Source organism: Trichomycterus rosablanca, chromosome 15, assembly GCF_030014385.1.
Source record: "Trichomycterus rosablanca isolate fTriRos1 chromosome 15, fTriRos1.hap1, whole genome shotgun sequence".
Classification (NCBI taxonomy): domain Eukaryota; kingdom Metazoa; phylum Chordata; class Actinopteri; order Siluriformes; family Trichomycteridae; genus Trichomycterus; species Trichomycterus rosablanca.
Window position 1 is genome coordinate 29,002,207 of NC_086002.1, and position 20,648 is coordinate 29,022,854.

At 38.7% G+C, this 20,648-nt stretch overlaps 1 protein-coding gene and 1 non-coding gene across 2 annotated transcripts; both read right to left on the reverse strand.

Annotated features, from left to right (window-relative positions):
* On the reverse strand, positions 1-74 carry trnan-guu (transfer RNA asparagine (anticodon GUU)). Its single transcript has one exon. It is a non-coding gene; the product is annotated as a tRNA-Asn (tRNA).
* Positions 75-8,260: 8,186 nt separating this feature from the next.
* Positions 8,261-20,434, reverse strand: LOC134328471 (NACHT, LRR and PYD domains-containing protein 3-like). The gene is made up of 7 exons (XM_063009563.1): positions 20,407-20,434; positions 17,660-18,573; positions 12,508-12,593; positions 12,021-12,194; positions 11,636-11,809; positions 11,236-11,393; positions 8,261-8,328 (listed from the first exon to the last, which is right to left on the reverse strand). Exons 1-7 carry the CDS (start codon positions 20,432-20,434, stop codon positions 8,261-8,263), a joined length of 1,602 nt encoding a protein of 533 aa, XP_062865633.1.
* Positions 20,435-20,648: the final 214 nt, after the last annotated feature.

Below are 20,648 nucleotides of genomic sequence, written 5' to 3' on the forward strand. Positions count from 1 at the left end.
CGTCCCTGGGTGGACTCGAACCACCAACCTTCCGGTTAACAGCCGAACGCGCTAACCGATTGCGCCACAGAGACAGACGCAAAACTCTTTCACATGAAGGTACACACGAGTTACATGACTTGCTTATGTTTACTTCATGCTAATAAACAGTATAACATTTTACTTTACGTGTCCAGCCCTGCTACACAAACTGTCATTTTTGTCCCTGTTAAAAACGTTAGCTCAGTTAAAGCAAATAAAAACACATTTAAAATGTTCATCTTTTATTACAGGTTTAAAGTTGCATAAAACAAATGTTTGCACAAATAATAAAAAACCAAAGTACAAAATAAACATTTCACTTATTTTAATGACCTCACAAATTACTCAGTTTTAAAGGTCAAATGCAGCAGCATCTTTTAGATCAGAACAGCTATTAACATTAAATATCACTAAAGAGGAAATCCTGAACACAGCAATGTAAACCTTTCATTTAAATAAAGTAAAGTTACATAGTTGACCCATGGTAAAAAAAAAAAAAAAAAAGAACCTCACAGCTCAGCACAATGGTTAAACTGCACAACCCAACAAGTTAAAATAACCCATCATGTGTTCTGACCAATATTTACACAGTGCTGTGTTGCCAAATAACCCTTTATCACCTACTTTCGGCCTTTTCCTTCCTGTATACCAAAAACAGTCGCCATTGCAGGTCTACAACACGTTACAAAAAACTTGGGACAGAAAAGTCATAAACACTCAATTTTTATATATTATACAATCTGTACCCAAGCAACAAGCTGTAATTTATTTCTAGCAGCACTAGATGGAGACGATGTCTGTATACAACATGTTCAACTTCACTTTAAACGTCAGTTGAAGGTGTTTTACTGTAGTAAGAATGAAAGTTTGAGCTGATCTTTGTGTCACTGTGTAGCTTTGATGAAGAAAAAGCCGCTGGGTCAGTGTGTAACAGGAGGTTTGGAGTGAAGGCGGGTGTGTGTGGATAAAAGCTTCCAGCACCTGGTACACCCAGGCGGTCTCCCATCCAAGTACTAACCAGGCCCGACCCCTATATTAAAAATAGTTTGACTTTATTATATTAAATTACATCTGAGTTTAATTGATTTATCCCTTATATGCACTTGTTATGGATTCATTGATCTTAACTATAAATAATATAAATAATACAAAAATAAAAGCAGTAACTATAAAACAAGGTTTGTAGGTTGTGAGGAACATTAATATGTGTTTATAAAAAATAGTTTGACATGATTCCTCAATATATTAAAAGACGTTAATGGATTTATTTCTCTGTAATAAGTGCAGATGAAATGTTTCCTACGTTTTTCTGTTTTATGACGATCCCTAACGCGTTAGCTGAAGTTGGCGCTTGATCAACGGTTTCATATTAATCTTTCTTTAAATAAATACATTTAATCTTAAAATTATTATAAAATAGTTTTTGTAGTATGTAGCCTACTTTCATCTGTGTAAGCATTCGTAAAATAAGTAGGTGTTAGGACAGTGGTAAAGTTAGTTTTATATTGGACAATCGACTTTCTTTCGGCTCATTCTCGGCTAATAAACATCCAAAATGTAATTACACTGCATGAACTGATACACTGAACAAACTACAATCACATTTGTTTAAAAAGTTTTTCTGTTCACTATCTAATACACCTGTATTAAGTCCTAGAGTATGGTTACAGTAAACATCCAGAAACACAATTTTTTATATGATGAGGGTTGTAGTATTTAACTAATCATCTGCACTAGTTACTACAACTACAATACACATTAAAAGTCCCACAGTATTGGTACAAAAGTTAATTAAATAATGTAAAATAATAACAAAATAAAAAATGCAAATGTTGATATGATGAGGGTTGTAGTAGTTAATTAGTCACCTGTACTAGTTACTACAACCACTATTAATTTTAGCAGTTGTGCTATCTTCTGTGTGTACAACAGGGTCATGTTGTCCAGGGCTCCTTTAAGCAGATGGTACAGTGGTGGTGAATAGTAGCAGAAGATTCTACACACGGTCTACAGTAGCTGTATAGACCTAGAAAAGCTCACAATGTGTGCATTATAGAGTCGCCTTGCTATGTCTACAGCATCATGTGGATATGATAGTAAAGGTTTCTAGTTTCCTTCATTTCACCTCCTCTTTTCTGTACCTTAAACAATAAGATTGTTACTGGTTTCATCTGAATCCCTCCCAGAAAAGGTGCTTTACCACTACCAGTTACAAACTGTCCGATTCTGACCAATCAGAGTAGTTTCATTACCCAGGGAGATTGCAGCTAATTCTGGATAGGAGCTGTGTGATGCTGGAGGATCCTCCTCCTCTGTTCCTATTTCACATCTACCAGTGATCAGTGAAGTCTCTCACATGCTTTCTGTTCATTTATAGTAACTCTTTTATACTTATCTACTAATACTCACTCATACTCATTATTACTCTACTAATACTCACTCATACTCATTATTACTCTAATAATACTAACTCATTATTACTCTACTAATACTCACTCATACTCATTATTTCTCTACTAATACTCACTCACTCATTATTACTCTACTAATACTCACTCATACTCATTATTACTCTACTAATACTCACTCACTCATTATTACTCTACTAATACTCACTCATACTCATTATTACTCTACTAATGCTCACTCATTATTACTCTACTAATACTCACTCATATTCATTATTACTCTACTAATACTCACTCATTATTACTCTACTAATACTCACTCATTATTACTCTACTAATACTCACTCATTATTACTCTACTAATACTCACTCATTATTACTCTACTAATACTCACTCATTATTACTCTACTAATACTCACTCACTCAATATTACTCTACTAATACTCACAAATACTCATAATTACTCCACTAATACTCATACTCATTATTACTCTACTAAAACTCACTCATACTCATTATTACTCTACTAATACTCACTCACTCATTATTACTCTACTAATACTCACTCATTATTACTCCACTAATACTCACTCATACTCATTATAACTTTGGTAATACTCACCCATACTCATTATTATTCTACTAACACTCGGTCATAGTTATTATTACTCCAATAATACCATACTCATTATTACTCCAGTAATACTCACTCATAGTCATTATTACTCCACTAATACTCACTCATACTCATTGTTACTAAGTTACTAATGAGTATTAATGAGTATACTGAGTGAGTATTACTTGAGTAATAATGAGTATGAGTGAGTATTATTCGAGTATTAATGAGTATGAGTGAGTATTACTGGAGTAATAATGAGTATGAGTGAGTATTACTGGAGTATTAATGATTATGAGTGATTATTAGTGGAATAATAATGAGTATGAGTGAGTATTAGTGGAGTAATTATGAGTGAGTATTAGTAGAGTAATAATGAGTATGAGTGAGTATTAGTAGAGTATTAATGAGTATGAGTATTAGTAGAGTAATAATGAGTATGAGTGGGTATTAGTAGAGTAATAATGAGTATGAGTGTGTATTAGTAGAGTAATAATGAGTATAAGTGCGTATTAGTAGAGTAATAATAAGTGAGTATTAGTGGAGTTATAATGAGTGAGTGAGTATTAGTAGAGTAATAATGAGTGAGTGAGTATTAGTAGAGTAATAATGAGTATGAGTGGGTATTAGTGGAGTTATAATGAGTGAGTGAGTATTAGTAGAGTAATAATGAGTGAGTAAGTATTAGTAGAGTAATAATGAGTGAGTGAGTATTAGTAGAGTAATAATGAGTGAGTGAGTATTAGTAGAGTAATAATGAGTGAGTAAGTATTAGTAGAGTAATAATGAGTGAGTGAGTATAAGTAGAGTAATAATGAGTGAGTGAGTATTAGTAGAGTAATAATGAGTAAGTAAGTATTAGTAGAGTAATAATGAGTGAGTGAGTATTAGTAGAGTAATAATGAGTATGAGTGGGTATTAGTGGAGTTATAATGAGTGAGTGAGTATTAGTAGAGTAATAATGAGTGAGTAAGTATTAGTAGAGTAATAATGAGTGAGTGAGTATTAGTAGAGTAATAATGAGTGAGTGAGTATTAGTAGAGTAATAATGAGTATGAGTGGGTATTAGTGGAGTTATAATGAGTGAGTGAGTATTAGTAGAGTAATAATGAGTGAGTAAGTATTAGTAGAGTAATAATGAGTATGAGTGGGTATTAGTAGAGTAATAATGAGTGAGTGAGTATTAGTAGAGTAATAATGAGTATGAGTGAGTATTAGTGGAGTTATAATGAGTGAGTGAGTATTAGTAGAGTAATAATGAGTGAGTAAGTATTAGTAGAGTAATAATGAGTATGAGTGAGTATTAGTGGAGTTATAATGAGTGAGTGAGTATTAGTAGAGTAATAATGAGTATGAGTGGGTATTAGTAGAGTAATAATGAGTGAGTATTAGTAGAGTAATAATGAGTGAGTGAGTATTAGTGGAGTAATAATGAGTGAGTGAGTATTAGTAGAGTAATAATGAGTGAGTGAGTATTAGTAGAGTAATAATGAGAGAGTGAGTATTAGTAGAGTAATAATGAGTGAGTGAGTATTAGTGGAGTAATAATGAGTGATTAAGTATTAGTAGAGTAATAATGAGTATGAGTGGGTATTAGTAGAGTAATAATGAGTGAGTGAGTATTAGTAGAGTAATAATGAGTGAGTAAGTATTAGTAGATAAGAATAAAAGAGCTACTATAAATGAACAGAAAGCATGTGAGAGACTTCACTGATCACTGGTAGATGTGAAATAGTAACAGAGGAGGAGGATCCTCCAGCATCACACAGCTCGTATCCAGAATTAGCTGCAATCTCCCTGGGTAATGAAACTACTCTGATTGGTCAGAATCGGACAGTTTGTAACTGGTAGTGGTAAAGCACCTTTTCTGGGAGGGATTCAGATGAAACCAGTATAGATCATTTGGTTAAATGAGCCACTGTACTGGTGTGCGTAAGCCAATCGGAGTGCGGGATACTGGGATGTTGTTCTCTCATATAATATGATGACTCGTGCTGTATTTTGTGCTCATGAAGTTTTCCTACTTTAAACTTATTAAAAGTTATTGTTTTGTAAACCGGTGTGATCATTGACACACACCATATAAATAATCAAATTTTACATGGTGTCAGAATCCGGAATGGACTTCTTGTCTTTAAATAGGACGTTTTTTTTCTTTAATTTGTTTTTTTCTTTTAATTTCTTATGATCCAAATTAAAACCATGTAAACATAAAATGATTAAAACACTAATTATCACTTTTGTGATACAGTTGCAGTTGTGCACATGTTGGAAATCTAAACTATGCAAGAGACAACAAAACATTTAAGAAATATGGATGAATTATTTTATTATAGGACATGCATTTTCTGTATATTTGTACACCAGAAGTTTGATGTTAGTTCATAAACTAATTTCATTTCTCAGATCCTGGTGATGGTGTACAAATAATTATTCTGTCTTTGATTGCTGCAGTGAGAGACACAAACATGGAGCCTCACATGACAAATTACAATTCAGCTTCAGATATGAGACGTAAATCCCGTCAACATGTAGCAAAACGTTTAAAAACATTATTTTCTGAAATGCAGGATGAGCTTTTTACAGCTATTGATAGAGCTAGCAATGTTGACACTGACATAAATGAAATGATGCCAGTAGACCCTGACACAAACAATGAATGTGTAAATCTTCACAGTGGCTCAGGTTGTGATGATCTAAATAATGAATTCAGTGTAGACTCAGTTAGTGAGAGTGAGGATGACTTTGATGGACAGGACCACGGGCTTGATCTAGTTGCATCCTTGGCAAAATGGGCAGTACAGTTTGGTGTCACATTAGTTGCCCTCTCTGCCCTCCTGTCTATTCTTAGAATTCACCATCCTTACTTGCCAAAGGATGCTAGGACATTACTATACAAAGACAAAGTATGTGATACAAAGGGAAGCAGGAGGGGTCTATCACTACTTTGGGCTTCTGACCACCTTAATGTCATCTCTGATGCGATTTGGGACACATGTAAAGAACAACCACATTTTTAAAATGCAAATAAACATTGATGGGTCTCCCACTTTTCAAATGCTCTAAATACCAGCTTTGGCCTGTTTTAGGACTAGTGCATGAATTACATAAACAGCTTTTCCTAATAGCTCATTATGGTTTCAAAGCCAACATATTTAACTGATTATTTGGGAGAGGTTGTTGCAGAGCTGAAACAGTTACAATCAGGATTTATGCATAATGGGAAACGATTGTTCCTGAAAGTGAGTGCAGTTATCTGTGATGCACCAGCAAGAGCCTTTGTCAAGGGTATTAAGTCCCACACAGGTTATTCTGGGTGTGATAAATGTATCCAGTCAGGTGTATATATTCAGCATAGAATGACTTTCCTACAAAAACATGCAGCTCTGAGAACAGATGAAAGTTTCAGGGAAATGACAGATCAAGATCATCATCTTAGCCTTTCTCCTTTCCAAGAATTAGTAGGAATGGTAGCTCAGTTTCCCCATGACTATATGCATTTAGTTTGGTTGGGTGTTACACAGAATTTATTAGAACTATGGACTAATGGACCACTACATGATATGTACTGAAATCAGATTTGGGCCTGAAAACTACTGGCCTCAGCTTAAGAAAGCAAAAAATACACACAAATACCTAGATGCTCTATGCACGCAATATACCAAGTACAAATACGTGAAATAACTTTTTAGCTTTGCATCGTATATAGATTTTACATACAAACCAATTCATTTTTTTCTATGTTTTCACAGGGCTTTGGACTGTTCATGTTTTTTCATAGTTGGAGTGGACTCATGAACAACTCCTAATTAGTTACATTTAGAATAAAAAAAAGCAATTCAATAGTTTCATCAGTCTAAAAGGACAATTAAACCATGTTGGAAAAAAAACTTGATTCATGTTGTTATAATTCATGCATGAAAGGGTTAACATGGTCACAAGATCTCATCTTACCAAATCATATTACTTTTTATTTACAATTCTCCAAAAGTACCACAAGGGCGACATTACAAGGATTTTTTTTAACATGGTCACAGGCTCTATCTAGTATTGCATTTAGCAGACACTTTCATCCAAAGCGACTTACAGCTGGAACAGTATGCAGAGTAAGCAATTGAGGGTTAAGGGCCTTGGCAGAGGTGAGGCTTGAACCGTCAACCTTCTGAGTAGTAGTCCAGCACCTTAACAACTAGACTTCAACTGTCCTAATATAGTATTACCATATTATATTACTTTCATTAACAATTCTCCAAACGTGCCACAAGAGGGCGACAAGTGTTTTGTATTACACTATGTGTAATCTGTACATGCGTGTGTGATCATACAGTTTTCTTTAGTGAAAACACCGTTTATACTTTGGTTACCTTCAGGATGAGTCTGGATCGCTTCATCCTCCATCATTTTCCTCCGCTGCTGATCGGTGAAGCTGTTATAGAAATAATAAACTCCTGCGGTGACAGTAGCGGCTCCGGCCACGAACAGCAGGGGCGCAAGTTCACCTCCCTCAGTCCAGCGGAGAGATTCCACATAAACGCTTCATATTTAATATAATAAATATAGTTTTAAGAGAGAGAAAGAAAACACAGTGAACGCTGCGGGGGGTCTCAACACAACTGATCCTTCACCCCTCTTACTCCCCGCTTTATAGAACACCTTACTGTGACGTCACAAAGCTGCTGTTTAAATGTGAGCTCCTGAGTTTTAACTGTAATGCAGATCAGATGTTACTAACTTACCACTACTAGAGTTATCTGCTGACTTCACTCAACTTCTGCTGATAGGTTTGTTACATTTTCTCTGTTTATCTTTATATATTAGACCTTTTAAGGTCTGAAAAATATTATTTTATATGAATATTACTACTACTTACTATTATTAATAATAATATTATAAATTATTTAAATTCAAACCCATTAACAGAAGTATGGTCAAATTGCAAAAAGGCAATTATACACTGAATTTACTTGATATTAATGTGCACATCACTCCCACATGATCAGAACATGGCCAACTGATATATTTTTCCTTGTCAAGCCAAAATATTTCATTCATTCACAAGATTTTAATTGTAATATCAGCTACATTTTTTAATCAGCTACATTATTTAAAGCTATTATGTAACTCTAAAGCAATTTCATTATGTTGATGGTAGCATAATCAGGTCTGAAAATCTAACTTGCTTTATTAAAATGAACTCCATTCAATCTGCAACTTCTACAGATCCACTGTGAAGAGCATCCTGACAAGCTGCATCACAGTCTGGTACGGAGGCACCACTGCTGCTGAACACAACAACACAAAACTGCCCAGCACATCACTGCAACTGCACTCCCAATCATACTGGACATTTACAATGAGAGATGTGTGAGGAAAACCAGCAGTATATCCTCTGACCCCACACACTCCAGCCACTTCCTGTTTCAGTCACTGCCATCTGGAGAGAGGTACCGTAACATCTGAGCCAGAACCACCGGATTTAAGAACAGTTTTTATCCACGAGCAGTTAAACTGTTCACACCTGCAATACCAAGCAGAACATGAACATACACAATACTGACTGTTACAATCCAACCCTGAACCCTAAACGTTACAGTTACTTAACATCTCCATACACTAAGCTCCACCAGCTCATGGAACCTTATATCTGAGCCGTATTTTAACCGAATCAAGTGTGTGTCTGTATGTACAAGGGTTCTTCAAAATGTTTCTGCACTTTTAAAAACTGTATTTATTAAAAATATTAAAAACAAATGACATCACTTTTCTAGTCACCTTCTGATGCATTATTCCCAACTTTTTAATGCCATCAGCAAAGGTGGTTGGTTCAGCATGTATCCACTAATGCAGTGCTGCTTTCACTTCATCACCACATGAAAATCTTCTTCCCCTTAAAGCTTGAGCGTCCAAAAAGATGAGCATCCATCAGATGGCGCTAAATCCGAACTATAAGCGTGTCTCAGTCTTGCAAACACGACCGATTACTCCTCCTCCCACCCTCACCATTTTCAATAAAAGTTGAAAGTGCGGAAACTATTTAAAGACCTCTCGTATGTATCTATGTGTTGGAAAATACTCATAAATAAATAAGTTAGCCCTGTATAAGCTTTGACAATAGGAATTCAAACCCACAAATACAAAATTCAGCAGCAATTTTTAAAATTTACTTTGAATCATCAATTGAGCCAAAACAATTATGGCCGGTTGTTTACAGTGTAGCTCCATCCAGTTCCATAACAATCTTTTGGATAACCTAAAAGGTGTAGTGTATTCTGCATTTATCTGAAAATAAGTAAAGATAAGCACAAAGGATATCAGGGTAAACATCAGAGAGAAAGCCATCATCACACATAGCAGAACAGGACAGTGTAGGAGTAAGAGAACACAGCCAAATCATTAACAATCAGGCGGTGTAGAACCCAAGACCTTCCTTTTATCAACAGCAAATCCAAACTAAATAAATACAGGCTCAGTCAAACAGCGCATGCGCAGCAGGTGGAGCCGCTGAGGCACCCTTAAGCGTGCTGGCTTATTATGACGTCATCTGTTGATTCTCCTGCTCTGTGTGAATAAGAAACTAAGCAGCAGCTTTTCTTCTGTTTCTACATTAAGATCATCACGCTTAACAGAGAAACACCTTTAACTTACACACTGCACAACACCATGTCTCCTTTACTTATTTTCAATCAGGTAAGATACAAATACATGTTATCTGTTCATTTCATTGTTTCATTATTACAAATTATTTGTTTTTAAAATAACAATATCTGTTTTGTTTATTACATTTCAAAAATGAAAAGAAACATTTGCATCATGACTTAACTTTTTTTATTAAAACTAATACAGAATAAAGCTGCATATATATGCATGAATTTAAAATCTTGCTGTGTGTGTTCATTGTCATGAAGAATAAAGTGCATCTGATAAAAGATGATGAGGAGACTTATGTACCCCTCAACCCAGGACCTCTACTGTTTGATGTCCTTTTAGGTCTGTTCTGACCATTCAACAAGGTCCCTTAGAAAGTTCCAGTCCTCTAAATATCTTGTGGTTATGTAGGAAGGCATCCTCACGTCAAGACCTCACTAATGTCTGTAATATCCCAGTAAAGATCCTTGGAGAGTACTCGAGTAATCCTCCTCATGTTCTCCTCCAGGCAGAATCTTCTTTAAGCTTTTGCATTACAGGCCAGATAGTGAACAGCATACTAATGCATCAAGCTAATGCAGGGTTTTCTAAAACAGTCCTCATGGACCCTCACCCTGTTTTGCAGCTTCTAACTCACCTGTACCAGGTGCTCAGTCCATCAGATTAGTTCAGCTGTACCAGAAACCTGGTGATGGACCTCCAGTCTCATTGCTTCAGCACTGATGTACAGAAGGAGGAGATGAAGGTCCATCAGCACTTCAGAGTGAGTTTGAACATGTTGATCTTGTACAGGAAGTGATGTCATGAGAGGAACACACCGTTACACAGAAAGCATGTTTATAGATTTGAGCAGTAAGAAGCGGAACAAAGAATCTAGACGCTTAAAACTTTAAACTTCTTCATTACAGGCTGCATGCTAATGCATCAAGGTAATGTAGGGTTTTCTAAAGCAGTCCTCATGGACCCTCAGTTATCAAATCTTAACTAAGTCTATCAGATTAATACAGATGGTACCAGTAACCTGATGGACTCTCCAATCTCATCCATCAGCACTTCAGTATGTGTATGAGAGTGTTGATCTTGTACAGGAAGTGATGTCATGACAGTTTACAGATTAGAGCATAAAGAAGCTGAACGAAGTGTCACCATGTAGAATCCCAGTGTGAAGATGATTGTGTTTATCTCCACTGCTCTTCATCTTCTTCTCCTCATCCAATATGTGTTTCTGATGCTGTAGAAGAGATCAGACATGATCAGATGTTTCAGTCACCAATCAGACTTGACACAATCAGAACCAGTATAAACACCAGCACACACACACACACACACACACACACACACACACACACACACACAGGAACAATGATAAAACATTTTACATGATTCGTTGTTCACTGAAGAACCCTGATACAGATGAAGTTCTGCTAATGAGCAGTTCTGATTCCACAATAAGATAGACATACACTGCATGTGTGTGTAGTGTGAGTGTTTAGGTGTGTCTGTGTATACAGCAACAGTAAGTTACCTTAGTTTTTCTAGGTTACATTGTGGATCCTCCTGTAGATCCTTGAGCAGTTTTACTCCTGATTCTCCTGGATGATTGTGGTTCAGTTGCAGTTCTTTCAGACGTGATGATGGATTTGATTTCAGAGCTGAAGCCAGAGCAGTAAAACCTTCATCTGTAATACTGCAGCAATTTAACCTGCAGAAGAAAATCAATACAAATCATACATCATCTTCTCCCTCCGCCATCTCCATTCAGATCCACAACCAGAGAACATCACTGAGAAATCTTCAACATGTAAAACTATTCTATTATATTAATGATAAAGTGTTTTATTTTGTGTGGGGAAAATGAGTAAAATATCAAACTCATACACACATCAATAACAGTTTCTGTATGAATGATCTTCTGTATCTACAGTGTTAAAGTGAAGATCTTACCCCAGTATCTCCAGTTTACAGTGTGGATTCTCCAGTCCAGCAGAGAGCAGCTTCACTCCTGAATCCTTCAGTTTATTGTTACTCAGGTTCAGATGTTTCAGACTGGAGGAGTTTAAACTGAGAACTGAGGACAGAACTTCACAACTTTTCTCTGTTAGATTACAACCAGCCAACCTGGAGAGAAATAATCAGATCAATCAGAGAAATGAAAGACGTCACCCTGCAGCAGTAGGTGGAATCCAAATAGCAGATCTGATAATATTACCCAGATTGCAGATTAAAGTGAAAGCAGTTGAATTGATTATTCGGAATGTGTGTGTCATGGTGAAGTGGTTAATGTAAATGAATGAATGTGTATAAAACTTTGTGAAAGTGAAGATCTTACTCCAGTATCTCCAGTTTACAGTGTGGATTCTTCAGTCCAGCAGAGAGCAGCTTCACTCCTGAATCCTTCAGTTTATTGTTACTCAGGTTCAGATGTTTCAGACTGGAGGAGTTTAAACTGAGAACTGAGGACAGAACTTCACAACTTTCCTCTGTTAGATCACAACCCCACAACCTGGAGAGAAATAATAAAATCAATCAGAGAAATGAAAGACGTCACCCTGCAGCAATAGGTAGAATCCAAGTAGCAGATCTGATAATATTACCCAGACTGCAGTGAAAGCAGTCGAATTGTTTCAAAATCAGTAATCATTTCAACATTGTCTCTAAATTTGTGTGTGTGTGTGTGTGTGTGTGTGTGTGTGTGTGTGTGTGTGTGTGTGTCGCCCTGAGATGGTTTATTTGTTTACACTGATTATTTCCCAGAGTGAAGTGGTTAATGTAAATGAATGAATGTGTATAAAACTTTGTGAAAGTGAAGATCTTACTCCAGTATCTCCAGTTTACAGTGTGGATTCTCCAGTCCAGCAGAGAGCAGCTTCACTCCTGAATCCTTCAGTTTATTGTTACCCAGGTTCAGATGTTTCAGACCGGAGGAGTTTAAACTGAGAACTGAGGACAGAACTTCACAACTTTTCTCTGTTAGATTACACTTCCACAACCTGGAGAGAAATAATAGATCAGTATTTATTCGTAAAATATTTGTTTATTTAAAAATTCTTAAACTTTCCACTGTTCACTGTATTCCACACAACCAAATATATGTAAAAAAAATCAGTTTCCACTAACTGTGGCTCTGTGCTTGTGCATGAATTAGAACAAAATAGTTTTATTTAGAAAAGAAAAGAAAGTAAAAGAAACAATCCTGCAAGGATGTGATGATGTATGACGACTCTGAAGAGTCCTAAACAATGTCCACTAAATTCATTTTCTGGTTTAAATGATTAATTAGAACAGATCTTCTGTATCTACAGTGTGAAAATGAAGATCTTACTCCAGTATCTCCAGTTTACAGTGTGGATTCTCCAGTCCAGCAGAGAGCAGCTTCACTCCTGAATCCTTCAGTTTATTGTTACTCAGGTTCAGATGTTTCAGACTGGAGGAGTTTAAACTGAGAACTGAGGACAGAACTTCACAACTTTTCTCTGTTAGATTACATAGCAACAACCTGGAGAGAAATAATAGATCAGACTTCATTGCAGAGGAAAGTAAAAGCAGTTGAACAGGTGAATCAACCAATAGCAGGACTGCTTTACTGTACTGATTCACAATGGGGCGGAGCTTCACATTTCTACACTGTCCAAAACAGTGGAAGCACTAAAAATAGCCGTGTAGCGACTGAATTAATACAATGATAGCCATTCACCCCACCTCACTACACAGTCTTCATCTTAGCCATTCACCCCACCTCACTACACAGCCTTCTTCTGACGACCCATTACAGGAGGACCCACAGTCTGATGACACATTAACTGATAGCCCACATTCCCCCATGGAGGTGACAACGATCCAGGTGAGGAGACAGCTGGAGAGACTCAAACTGGGCAAAGCTGCCAAACCGGATGGAATCAGCACAAGAGTATTGAGGGTCTGCGCCATTCAGCTATGTGGGATTCTCCAGCATCTCTTCAACCTAAGCCTCAAACAAAAACTGGTACCAGTGATGTGGAAAACATCTTGCCTGGTTCCTGTTCCTAAGTAGTCACATACTTCCTCACTAAATGACTTCAGACCAGTGGCCCTCACATCCCATGTCATGAAGGTCCTGGAAAGACTAGTGCTGGCACACCTGAGACCTCAGGTCAGCACCTTCCTAGACCCTCTGCAGTTAGCTTATCAACAGCAGGTAGGTATGTATGATGCTGTAATCTACTTACTGCAGAGGGCTCATTCCCATCTGGACCAGAACCACCACAGTGAGAATCACTTTCTTTGACTTCTCCAGTGCATTCAATACAATCCAACCTTACATGCTGGGGGAGAAGATGGAGAACATGCGGGTGGACAAAAACATGATTGACTGGGTCTTGGACTACCTGTCTGGAAGACCCCAGTATATGCAACTTGGGACCTACCAGTCTGATCGCCTGGCCAGTAACATCGGAGCACCACAGGGAACTGTGCTCTCCCCCTTCCTCTTCACCCTGTACACCACCAACTTCCAGTACAGGTCAGACCTCTGCCACCTTCAGAAATTTTCTGATGATTGTGTGGTGGTCGGATGTATCAGAAATGAGCAGGAAGGTGAATACAGGGACCTTGTGGACGGCTTTGGCAAGTGGTGCGTTAGGAACCATCTGCTTCTGAATGTCTCCAAAACTAAGGAGATGTCTGTGGACTTCAGGAGGAAAAGGACTGTGACCACCCCTGTTACCATCATGGGTCAGCATGTTGAACAGGTGGAAACGTACAAGTACTTGGGTGTCTGGCTTGACAACAGACTGGACTGGAGGGCCAACACAGAGGCTGTGTACAGGAAAGGGATGAGCAGACTCTACTTTCTGAGAAAGCTCAGATCCTTTAATGTGTTCAGCAAGATGCTGACCATTTTCTACCAGTCTGTTGTTGCGGGGGCTGTGTTCTTTGCAGCAGTGTGTTGGGGAGGCAGCATCAGAGCAGGAGATGCAAAAAAACTTAATAAACTGATCAGGAAGGCTGGCTCAGTCATGGGCTGCTCACTGGATGGCTTTGAGTTGGTGGTCGAAAGGAGGTCTGTAAACAAACTCATTTCCATACTGGACAATTCACATCCCCTCCATGACCTCCTAGTCAGACAGCAGAGCACCTTCAGTAACAAACTCACCCAGCTCCACTGTAAGATGGAACGATACAGGAAATCGTTTGTACCAACAGCAATCTCACATCCCCACTGCGCCAGGACTATCAGGACAGACTAATGAAGCATGATCTGTCACTCTGTTTATGTCAATGCACATCTCTGGACATTTAATGTCAAGACAATTTTGTAATTTTACTATTATATATATATATATATATATATATATATATATATATATATATATATATATATATATATATATATATATATATTCCTACCAACATTTTACTGCAATACTTACTTAGTATTTCTTATGCACCTTTAGCCTATTTAATTAATAATTTTTAACTGAGTCTTTTATTTACCTAATACTTTTTTCTATTGTATCTTGAGCTGTTGTAATACTTGACTTTACCTCTGGGATTAAAAAAGTGATCTGTCTGTCTGTCTGTCTGTCTATCCATCTATCTATCTATCTATGATACCCACTGATTATAAATGACAGCTTGATTTTCGTCTCCACCCTAAAACATTTTGTGTTCTTCGACTGTTGTTTACCTAAACTTGAGAAATGAAACGTTCACTATAGAAGCACTTCTGTAAGTCGCTCTGGATAAGAGCGTCTGCTTCTTCTTCTTCTTTTTCTTTCGGCTTTTTCCCGTTTTCAGGGGTCGCCACAGCGAGTCATCCTAATGATCGCTCATTGATTTGGCACAGTTTTTACGCCGGATGCCCTTCCTGACACAACCCTCCCTAATTTATCCGGGCTTGGGACCGGCACTACAATGCACTAGTGCATCTAGCGGCTAGGTATCTATAGGACAATTCAGTGTTTCCAATTAACCTGGTGGCATGTTTTTGGACTGTGGGAGGAAACCGGAGTACCCAGAGGAAACCCACGCGGACACGGGGAGAACATGCAAACTCCACACAGAAAGGACCCGGACCGCCCCACCTGGGGATTGAACCCAGGACCTTCTTGTTGTGAGGCGACAGTGCTACCCACTAAGCCACCGTGCCGCCCTGGATAAGAGCGTCTGCTAAATGCTGAAAATGTAAATGTAGATGAGAGTGAGAGTTTGTGTTTTTGTGTTTTTGTGTTTTTTTTGTGTGTGTGTGTGTGTGTGTGTGTGTGTGTGTGTGTGTGTGTGTGTGTGTGTGTGTGTGTGTGTGTGTGTGTGTGTGTGTGTGTGTGTGTGTGTGTGTGTGTGTGTGTGTGTGTGTGTGTGTGTGTGTGTGTGTGTGTGTGTGTGTGTGTGTGTGTGTGTGTGTGTGTGTGTGTGTGTGTGTGTGTGTGTGTGTGTGTGTGTGTGTGTGTGTGTGCAGTTTAGTAGCTTAGTGGTTAAGGTACTAAACTGGTAATCAGAAGGTTGCCAGTTCAAGCCCCACCATCACCAAATTGCCACTGTTGGGTTCTTAAGCAAGACCCTTAACCTTCAATTGCTCAGATTGTATACTGTCACAATTGTAAGTCGCTTTGGATAAAAGCATCCACTAAATGCAAAAAATGTAAATATGTGTGTGTGTGTGTGTGTGTCACCAGGATGTGTTCCTACTTTCTTGGAAATGTTTTTGAGTACATTTTTTTTTTGCATTTACATTTTCAGCATTTAGCAGACGCTTTTATCCAAAGCGACTTATACAATGAGCTGAACACAATGAGCAATTGAGGGTTAAGGGCCTTGCTCAGGGACCCAACAGTGGCAACTTGGTGGTGGTGGGGCTTGAACCGGCAACCTTCTGTTTACTAGTCCAGTACCTTAACCACTGAGCTATCACTGCCCTACCCTGAGTAGCACTGGGTCTACCATGGTCCTGACCAGTATGAAGTGGCCCGATAATTTTACCTAAATTAAATGTACATTCCATAATTACTCACTATTTTACTCTGTAAAGGTTTCACTCTTACTGCTGTATTTCTGCACAGCACAACTGGGAACTAATAATTATCAGGAAGCTCTACGTAGAAACTGCTGTCACTAACATTCAGGGTTAGAGGTACAAATACTTCTGCTCCTGCTTTCAGGTGAAATTCTACATTCTGTATAAAACTAGTGCACGAGTCTAAACATGTATTCTACACTTCATGTTTATGTAAACTAAGCTCTGTTTATTCCACGTCTGATTCATGATACTGTCAAAACTATCTAATTATTATTACAGTGTTTTCATCAGAGTAAAATTCATTCTCCTGAAAACATGATTACACATCAGTCAGATCAATTCTCTCCATGCTAATATCCTCAGATCTCAGCAAAAGTGGGCTAGTGTACTTTACCTCTGCACCACCTGAGCGCCCTGTTCATGCTAACATGAGTCTTTGTATTTAAAAAGTTTGTCTGTTATTAATTTGTTTCTCTCTTTATTACTGAACTTCACAATTTAGTCCTGATGTTTTTGGAGCTCTGTGGTTGATGATTTTCACCATTTCACATCAGATTTTATACTCAGTATAATTAGCAGAGTGCAAATTAGTAAGTGATGCAGAAACAGTTAACATTATTATTTAAGTTTTTAAATTAGACGTTCATTTCAAACACATTTTGATATCAGACTGCAGCACTGTAGTTCTGCACCTTCTCAGTTTCGTACATTTAACTGTTAGTGTTTGTGTGATGAACTTATGAATCAAATGTTTATCAATAAATGACTCACTCAGCTTTTCTCGATTCTTTCACCACTGGCAGCATCTTCAGAAGACCTTTATGTGATGGATAATATTTACTCAAATCAAACAAATCCAGCTTCTGATCTGAGTTCAGCAAAACAAACAGCAGAGCTGACCACTGAGCAGGAGACAGACGGAGTCCATCAGGATCAACAAAAACTTTTCTGTTCAGGTATTTTTGGACTTCATGCACTAGAGAATCATCGTTCAGTTCATTCAGACAGTGGAACAGATTGATGGATTTCTCTGAAGAGAGATTCTCACTGATCTTCTCCTTGATGTACCTGACTGTTTCCTCTTTGTTGTAAGAGCTACTTCCTGTTTGTGGCAGTAGACCTAGTAAGAGAGTCTGATTGGACTCCAGTGAGAGACCCAGGAGGAAGCGGATGAAAAGATCCAGGTGTCCATTCTTACTCTGTAAGGCCTTGTCCACTGCACTCTTCAGAAAGTCAGACATAGGGTTTTTATTGGTGTTAAAGAATTCAGTGTTTTGCATCACCAGCACATTTCTGTTTTTGTTGATGAAGGTGAGAAATTCATATAAAGCAGCCAGAAACTCCTGAACACTCAGGTGCACAAAGCTGAAGACCTGACCCAGGTGCAGCACAGCCTCTTTTTTGAAGATTTGGGTGCAGACTCCTGAGTACACTGATGTGTTTTTGACATCAATGCCACATTCTGTCAGGTCTTCCTCATAGAAGATCAGGTTTCCTTTCTCCAGCTGTTGGAAGGCCAATTTTCCCAGTGCCAGTGTTGTCTCTCTGGTCTGGTGTGAATCAGGGTCAGATTTCCCATGATACTTTTGTTCCTTGTGTTTTATCTGAAATATCAGGAAGTAAGTGAACATTTGAGTCAGAGTTTTGGGGATCTCTTTCCCCTTGGCTCCATCCAGAATTCTCTCTAGAACAGAGGCTGAGATCCAGCAGAACACTGGAATGTGACACATGATGTAGAGGCTTCTTGATGACTTCATGTGTTTGATGATTTTACTAGCCAGGTTCTCATCGCTGATCCTCTTCCTAAAGTACTCCTCTTTCTGAGGGTCACTGAACCCTCGTACCTCTGTTTCCTGGGCTACACACTCAGGAGGGATCTGATTGGCTGCTCCTGGTCGATCCAGAGGTGAGCAGAGGGAAGCAGGTTCCTCTTGATGAGGTTTGTAAGCAGCACATCCATTTTTACTGACTTTGTTACGTTACACATTCGCTCATTATTTTGAAAATCTAGAGGAAGTCGACACTCATCCAGACCATCAAAGATGAACAAAACTTTATAAGCATCACAGTCTAATGATGGCAGACCTTTCACTTCTGGGAAAAACTGATGAAGAAGTTCCATCAGACTGAGATTTAACTGCTTTATCAAGTTCAGCTCTCTAAAAGGAAGTGGAAATATGAAGACAACGTCCTGATTTTTTTTGCTTCACGATGGCGCCGCGGATGGCAGCCTCGGCACAGCGCTCTCTGCTTTTTTCTTTGTTTTTGTTTATTTTATGTGTGTTTTGTCATGCAAACCCGATAACATACACCAGGGAAGAGCTGCTTAACATCGGGCAGCTTACCGCTAACAGTTTCTCTCCAGTTTTTACAAACTCGGATAGTTTTATGGACATTTTTGTTTGTGGAGCAGCGGCTCTATGTGCGGCATGGAGGAGACGCAGACGGGGAAAGCGCGCCGGTGCGCTAGTGAAACTCAGACAGCGAGGATTTCGAACTGCGCTTCCATCGATTCACTTGGCGAACCTCCGCTCTCTAAACAACAAAATGGATGAGCTGCTTCTCCTGAACAAAATTAAAAGAGACTTTGCACATTCCGCTGCACTTTGTTTTACTGAAACTTGGCTCAGCGAATCCGTTCCTGACAGTGGATTACTTCTGCCGGGCTTTCATCTACACCGAGCGGATCGCGTAACGGGACTCTCAGGTAAAACTAAAGGTGGTGGAATATGTTTTTACATCAATGAAAACTGGTGCACAGATGTCACAGTATTAAACAAACACTGCAGCCCGGATTTAGAAACATTGTTTATTAACTGCAAGCCGTTTTATTCACCGCGGGAGTTCTCCTCCTTTATCTTGGTCGGTGTTTACATTCCACCTCAGGCTAATGTGGATGCTGCACAGAAAAGCCTGGCTGACCAGATAACCTGTTTGGAGCAGAAATATGCGGACTCACTTTTTATCATACTTGGGGACTTTAACAGGGCAAAACTGAACCACGAACTTCCAAAATACAGACAACACATCAATTGTCCCACCAGGGGCAATAATACATTGGACCACTGCTACACTGTAATTAAAGATGCATACCGCTCTGTGCCCCGTGCAGCTCTGGGACATTCTGATCACTGCTTGGTTCATCTTGTTCCAACATACAGGCAGAAACTTAAATCAGCTAAGCCTGTGGCTAAAACTGTGAAGAAGTGGACCAGCGAGGCAAAGCAGGAACTGCAGGACTGTTTTGACTGTACTGACTGGAGTGTTTTTGAGACTGCAACCAACAGTTTGGATGAACTCACTGACACTGTGACATCGTACATTAGCTTTTGCGAGGACATTTGTGTGCCCACCAAAACCTTCTGCAAATACAACAACGACAAACCATGGTTTACAGCAAAATTAAGAAAGCTTCGTCAAGCAAAGGAGGATGCCTACAGACATGGGGACAGATCCCTGTACACACAGGCCAGGAACATGCTGAACAAAGAGATCAGAGTCGCCAAAAACAGCTACACTGAAAAGTTGAAAAACAGGTTTTCAGCAAACGACTCTACATCAGTATGGAGAGGCCTGCAAGAGATAACCAACTACAGGAGATCACCCAACCCCATTGAGGCAAACAAAGACCTGGCTGATGACCTTAATGTTTTCTATTGTAGGTTTGAGAAGGACACATTCACACCCACCCTCCACCCCTGCACATCAACAGATTGTATCACACCATCAGCTATCACCACACATTCCCCCATGGATACACAATCTGCATTACAAATAGATGAGATGGAAGTGAGACGACTCTTCCAAAAACAAAAAACCAGGAAGGCACCAGGCCCAGATGGAGTCTCACCGTCATGTCTCAAAGCCTGTGCGGACCAACTGGCTCCTATTTTTACAAAGATCTTCAACGAGTCACTGGAGCTGTGTGAAGTCCCATCCTGCTTCAAACGCTCCACCATCATCCCA

Coding starts and splice junctions, on each gene's coding strand:
- LOC134328471 (XM_063009563.1), bottom strand. CDS start 20,434: ATGGGGGAATGTGTGGTGATAGCTGATG. Junction 12,195..12,507: donor TGTAAACTGGAGATACTGGA/GTAAGATCTTCA, acceptor ATTTCTCTCCAG/GTTGTGGGGTTGTGATCTAA. Junction 11,394..11,635: donor TGTAAACTGGAGATACTGGG/GTAAGATCTTCA, acceptor TTTCTTCTGCAG/GTTAAATTGCTGCAGTATTA.